The sequence below is a fragment of the Trichechus manatus genome, unplaced genomic scaffold (assembly GCF_000243295.1).
Source record: "Trichechus manatus latirostris isolate Lorelei unplaced genomic scaffold, TriManLat1.0 scaffold00105, whole genome shotgun sequence".
NCBI classification, from domain to species: domain Eukaryota; kingdom Metazoa; phylum Chordata; class Mammalia; order Sirenia; family Trichechidae; genus Trichechus; species Trichechus manatus.
The window spans coordinates 8,988,685-8,995,571 of NW_004444041.1; the positions used below are offsets into that span (position 1 = coordinate 8,988,685).

At 38.6% G+C, this 6,887-nt stretch overlaps 1 protein-coding gene across 2 annotated transcripts in view; it reads right to left on the bottom strand.

Annotated features, from left to right (window-relative positions):
- Nucleotides 1-6,038: 6,038 nt before the first annotated feature.
- ODAPH (odontogenesis associated phosphoprotein) overlaps nucleotides 6,039-6,887 on the bottom strand; it is an 8,976-nt gene continuing 8,127 nt past the window's right edge. Inside the window, exons 2-3 of one of the 2 annotated variants that reach the window (XM_004383142.1) lie at nucleotides 6,234-6,373; nucleotides 6,039-6,089 (exon numbers count right to left, since the gene is read on the bottom strand). In XM_004383142.1, the coding sequence (XP_004383199.1) occupies nucleotides 6,039-6,089; nucleotides 6,234-6,373 (191 nt within the window). Of the gene's footprint in view, nucleotides 6,374-6,887 lie in introns of both variants that reach the window. The other variant, XM_004383141.1, reaches the window with a different exon arrangement.

Sequence of the window (6,887 nt, forward strand, 5' to 3'; positions counted from 1 at the left end):
TACATAATCAACGCCCATGGAAGCAGCAGTCAAGAAATCAAACGACATATTACATTGGGCAAATCTGTTTCAAAAGACCTCTTTAAAGTGTTAAAAAACAAAGATGCCACCTAGAGGACTAAGGTGTGTCTGACCCAAGCCATGGTATTTTCAATCACCTCATAAGCATTCAAAATCTGGACTATGAAAAAGGAAGACTGAAAAAGAATTGCTGTATTTGAACTATGGTGTTGGCGAAGAATATTGAATGTACTGTGGACTTCCAGAAGAATGAAGAAATCAGCCTCAGAAGAAGTATAACCAGAATGCTCCTTAAAAGTAAGGATGGCAAGACTTCAGCTTAGACACATCATCAGGGAAGATCAATTGCTAGAAAAGGACATCATGTTTTGTAAAGTAGAGGGTCAGTGAAAACGAAGGACACCCTTAATGACATGGATTGACACAATATAGACGCAACAACAGACTCAAACATACCAAGAATCATAAAGGTGTTGCAGGACTGGGCAACATTGTGTTCTGTTATACATAAGGTTGCCATGAGTTGGAGCTAACTCAATGGCAACTAACAACAACGATAAACCACCAGACAATAAAATATTTGAACGTTTGTTTGATGAAATAAAACTACGATTATAACTGCATGCATTTACTGATTTCCCTTAAAATGTGGCATTTTTCAAAAAACTTTTAGATCGATACATAACTTCCAGCATTAAACACATAATTCTTAAACATACAGCCTGATGAAATTTTACAAATGTATACCATCCCTAGATTAAGATGTGGAATATTTCCAGCTCCCAGTGGGCTCCCTTGGCCTCACTCATCCCTATTCTTATCTTTATCACCGTGGATTAGTTCTGACTATTCTTGAACTTCATATAAATGTAATCCTACTGTATGTTATTCTTCTGTGTCTGGCTTCTTTCACTTAACATTATATCTGTGAGATTCACCTCCGTTGTCTGTAGCAGCAATCCATTGTTTTTCGGTGCTGTGCAATATTCTAGTGTTTGAAGCATTGACAATTTGTTCATCCTACTATTAAGAGCTATTTTTATGATGATCCTGTGGTTTCACTTGGTGATGCCTTTCGGAGCTGGGGAGGTGTATAGAATTGCTTGCCCCACACAAATTGACTTCTTTAGTTGTGTCTACCTCTTTTGTGTTGCCCATCCTTGGGCTGTGTCTCTCTGCTGTTTGGAACGAACCTGGAGGTTCCTATAAGAACCTGGTGTCTACTTACACGTTATTATAAAAATAAGTCAAATATGCTCTGTGCTTGAAAATGCTAAGTGGTGGCTCTCTTTAATTTTTCTTATGTGATAAAAGTACCAGCACATTATAACCCCTGTTTTCCTTAGAGTCATAGCCAGCTTTCTATCTATAGATTATGCAGCTTTTCTGGAAGTTTGTAGATATTGCTATCAAAATTGGATGCCTCTTCAGATAACTTTTGGAATGACAGAAGGTAAAATTTATGAAAATAAATAGGCTGTTTCTTAAATGTTTATTTTCAACCAGGAATTTAGCAAACGCCAGTGTTTACCGTGGCTTGAATGTACCACGAGCCAATGACTCAGCAGCAGACCCCACGTATCCCACACATCCTTCCTTTCCTGGTTTGGCTGTGACTTGTTGACACCTGCTGCCCACAAAGCCCTTGAAGGCATTTCATCACTGCTGAGGTTGACAGCACCCTTCCTGATGAAGCCAGTGTCTAATACAAGGGATCTGCTGTTTCCTGACGTTCTCTTACGTAATTATCAAGTTCAGAACATTTAACACTGATACAATACTATTACTCAATAAGCGGTCCATATTCAAATTTTGCCAGTTATGCCAATTATATCCTTTATGGTAGTCTCCCTCTCCTCCCGATATTGGATCCAATCTAGGATCACATGTTGGATTTAATTGTTTTTTCTTTTTCTTTAATCTCTTTTAATCTTTGTCTTTTATGACATCTATATTTTTTGAAGACTACAGGCCCAGTCGTGTTGTAAATGTTCCTCAGTTTGGGTTTGTCTGATGATTAGATTCAGGTTATATATTTTTGGCATAATTAGAACATTAGATTTACACAGGCTGTTTCTATAAAAAAAAAAACAGAAGATGCGTTTAAGAGTTATCACAGCCTTCCAACAGACTCTCATTACTTCAAAAGCAGCTAATCCCACCTATATGTTAGAAGAAACATATTTGGTAAACTAATTCACTTTGAGGTATTACTGACTATTCCCTTGAGTCAATAAACCTGCTAGGGAGCACTGCATTATAAAAGAATAATTTATTAACCCAAAAGAACGATGTAATTTTTTTATTGTCACTTCTCATTAAATAATTAATATACACATTGTTTTATGACATTGGTTGCCAACCCCAAGACATGTCAACACTCTCCCCTTCTCTTCTCCATTACCAGCTTTCCTGTCCCCTCCTGCCTTCTTGTCCTTGCCCCTGGCTGGTGTGCCCATTTAGTCTCATTTTGTCCTATGGGCCTGTCTAATGTTTGGCGGAAGGTTGAACCTCAGGAGTGACTTCATTACTGAGCTAAAAGTATGTCTGGGGGCCATACTCTTGGGGTTTCTCCAGTCTCTGTCAGAGCAGTAAGTCTACTCTTTTTCTGTGAGTTAGAATTTTGTTCTCCATTTATCTCCAACTCTGTCCGGGATCCATTATTGTGATCCCTGTCAGAGCAGTCAGTGGTGGTAGCCGGACACCATCTAGTTGTACTGGACTCATTCTGGTGGAGGCTGTGGTAGTTGTGGTCCATTAGTCCTTTAGACTAATTTTTCCCTTGTGTCTTTGGTTTTCTTCATTCTCCCTTGATGCATTTTTTTTTGAAAGTCACAAAGGCGTATAGTTTTTTTTCTCTTAATGTGAAAATGTAAAGGACCTAGGGTAGCGAAAATAATCTTTTTTTCCCCTAAATTTTATTTAGTTTGTTGTTGTTGTTGAGAATATACACAGCAAAACCACATCAATTCAACAGTTTCTACATGAAGGCGTATGGTTTTAATTGCAGCTGTGAGCTGCTTCTCATATAGACAACTCTATGCATGTTCCAGGGTGAGGAATGATACAATTTTGCCTAATTATTTTGAAAAAGGCATTCACTATGAAACACTATAGGAATAGTCTTCTTTCTATGATGGATGCAGTGACTAACATGTTTCAGCTGTTTATCTATCTTTAGTTTGTCTTAGTTTATCTGAGATTTACATATCACCTGGCAAGGCCTTAAGGGACTACATTTCAGAACAGTTAAATTTTGGATGGCAAAAGTTCTAGTGTCTGAGGACAGAATGCGCAGCTAAAGTCTGGTTGGTTATGGGCAGCTGGGGACACCTGAGGGCACTGAGTACCTAGGTTAGCATGCCAGCATAAAGGGAGAAGGGCCAGAAAGGGAGGTGAGATTCAAATACAAATCTTTTTACGTCTTCAAGTTTGCCCAACATGGTCCGTTTTATGGTTATGTATCCATTAACCAAAACAGAGAGCAAGGCCTATTACACAATACAGAGTTTCTTGACGAAGATTTCAAGTACATTTTTACTTAAATCTGTCATTTGGAAACAAACATCTGTCCTTTAATAAAAACTTGCCATGAAGTGAGTAAAGGAAAATTTTTTTTCAAAGATTTCACATTGAGGATGAAGTTGCGCTTGATGCAAGCCATGGTATTTTCAGTCGCCTCATATGCATGCAAAAGCTGGACAATGAATAAGGAAGACTGAAGAAGAATTGATGCACTTGAATTATGGTATTGACAAAGAGTATTGTTACCAGTTATCCCAATAATATTCAGCTGTGTTGTAAAGTGTCCTCAGTTTGTGTCTGTCTGATGATCAGATTCAGGTTATGCACTTTTGGGATAATTAGAACTTTTGATTTACACAGGCTATTTCTTCCAAAAAAACCCAAAAGATGCATTTAAGCGTTATCACAACTTTTCAACGGACTCTCATGGCTTCAAAAGTAGCCAATCCCACCTAGACTGCCAGAAGAACGAACAGACCTGTCTTGGAAGAAGTACAGCCAGAGTGCTTCTTAGAGGCAAGGATGGCGAGACTTAGTCTCATGTACTTTGGACATGTTATCAGGAAGGACCAGTCCCTGGAGAAGGACATCATACTCTGTAAAGCAGCATCAGTGAAAAAGAGGAAGACTCTCAACCAGATGGATTGACACAGTGGCTGCAACAACAGGCTCAAACCTAGCAACAATTGTGAGGATGGTGCAAGACTAGGCAACATTTCGTTCCGTTGTATGTAAGATCGCCCTGAGTTAGAACTGACTCCATGGCTTCTAACAACAACAACATGAAGTAAGTAAGGGAAAATTTTTTTCTTTTTATCTTTTAATATATATCAAGGAAGCACAGCATGAAGATTTTATATCTCTCTCATCTTTTCCCAGGCAACCATCCCCAGATTCTCATCTATATTTCCCCTCCTTTTTTGTTGGTGACCCCATATGTGTCAGAATAGAACTGTACTCCATAGGGTTTCCAATGGTTGCAGTCTTATGGAAGTAGATTGCCAGGCCTTTCTTCCACAGTAACGCTAAAAGGATTCAAACTGCCAACATTTTGGTTAGCAGCTGAGTGCAAACCATTTGTGCTCAACTTGATGGCAATGGTTTTTTTTTTTTTTTGTAGAAGCAACAACAGCATCAACTTTTACAAACCTTAGCCACTGACCCCATATGCAAAACCAAAGTTCCTATGTTATAGGGAAGATAAGCGGCACAAACAGAAGACAGTGTTTTACAGAGCAGCCAAACAAATAGCCAATGAATGCAATCTGTGGGATTTATTTCTCATATTGCATGCCAAGAATACAAGTTTCCCATACCAAACCAAATCTGTTGCCGTCGAATCAATTCCGACTCATAGTGACCCTATAAGACAGAGTAGAACTGCCCTATAGGGTTTCCAAGGAGTGACTGGTGGACTCAAAACTACCGACGTTTTGGTTAGCAGCGGAGGTCTTAACCACTGCTCCACCAAGGCTCCTAGTTTCCCGTAGAGGAGTGAATTTATGTCTATGGAGTTTCAGGGTCACAGGAACATCCATGTAACCTTTTAATCAGGTCACTGAGACTAGAACCATATTGAATGTTTTAGGGAAGTGTATAATTTTAGCTAGTATCTATATGACAACAATGGGAGAAACAGAGAGCTAACTTATGAAACTAATTTGCATTCGTTGCTGAAAAAGTTAACATTAAAATAAATTTAGATATTACAGTTAAAGAAAAGAGTTTTTTTTGTGTTAGATAATTCAGTCTATAGGCGTCTCTGGGTAGCACAAATGGTTAAGTGCTGGACTACTAACCGAAAGTTGGTGGTTCAAACTCACCCAGAGGCAACTTGAAAGTAATGCCTGGCAATCTACTTCCGGAAGGTCACAGCCTCAAAAACCCTATGGAGTAGTTCTACTCTGTTCACATGGGGTTGCTATGAATTGGAATCGACTCAATGGCAACTAACAGCAACAATTCAGTCTATGGTATCTTTAAAATATCATCGACAGTCACTCTCCCCACAGCTTTGTTTTACTTCGTTTTTTATTATTTGTTTTAAAGTTCACTTTGTAAATGCACCTTGTGCTGTAAGTTTTCCAATGAGTAGAAAAGCATGTCATTAGTGTCTTCATTCGATTCATATTGATCTTTATTTAAATGCTTTTCACTCCAATTTAGAAGAAGAGATTGACTCTTCCGGCATCTCAATATGGATATTAATTACTGGAATTATTCATTTTGAGATTTTGTTTGCATAAATATCCTGCAATTACAAAGAATTGAGGGTAAGAATGATGTAGTCACCGTCACTATGTTGCAAAACACAAAGAACCTGTAAACCAGTATCTTCACTGCTGACAAGAACAATTTAGAGTCAGTGGATTTCAGAATACTTAATCTTCAACTCCAATAGTTTTAGTTTGGAAAGAGATAACAGAAGTCTTTTTATTGCCTTTTCTGTGGCATTGGCTTCTTTCATTTCAGTTTGGGACTTCCTTTTTCTTTCAGCTTTCCTCAGATGAACTGCCTCTCCAGAGATTTCTTCTGGGGAAATAGTTATAATGAGGAATGTGGCGACCAAGTGGCCAAAAAACTGGCTGGTACTGAAAACGGTGGTTGCACTTTGGAGGGAGGAAAGGTCTGTACTGGAACCTGAAGTAGACTCCGGGCTTTCTTGGTGGAAAAAAATGGAAGGGACACTTGGGTGTTCTTGTGATGGGCTGGATCCTAGTCACCGGATTCCTTGTGGTGGGAGGAGGGGTGAGTGTAAAGATCTGGCAGTCTGTAGGGTCTACATTGTTTTGGGAGCCTCCAGGAGGGGTGACTACCCCTTCTTGTCCTGTGGGGAAGAAAATCAGGTTAGAAATCAGGCTGATAACAGAAGCAGAAGGAAGATACTTTACCATGGTAGCAGGGGAGAAAAATAGGAAGAGAGAAATAGAGAAGTCTCAAAGCATGTTTGGAAGAACTGCCAAAATTTAATAAAATGATCCATAGACATATGTTATGACCCAGCAATTCTACTCCAGGGAATTTATTGGAGAGAATGACTGCATATGCTTACAAAAAGACTAGTTCAAGAATGTTTCTAGTAGCCTTATTGATAATAGCCTAAATCTGGAAAAATTCCAAGGGTCCATCAATAAGAGAATGGATAAAAAGGTTTGTACATTTATACAATGAAATACCACTCAGAAATGAAAATGAATGAAAAAGAACAATGATGAATCTGTGAAGCATCTCATAACATGGATGAAACTGGAGGACATTATGCTGAGTGAAAAAAGTCAATCACAAAAGGACAAATATTGTATGAGACCTCTATTGTAAAAACCCATGAAAAAGTTCACACA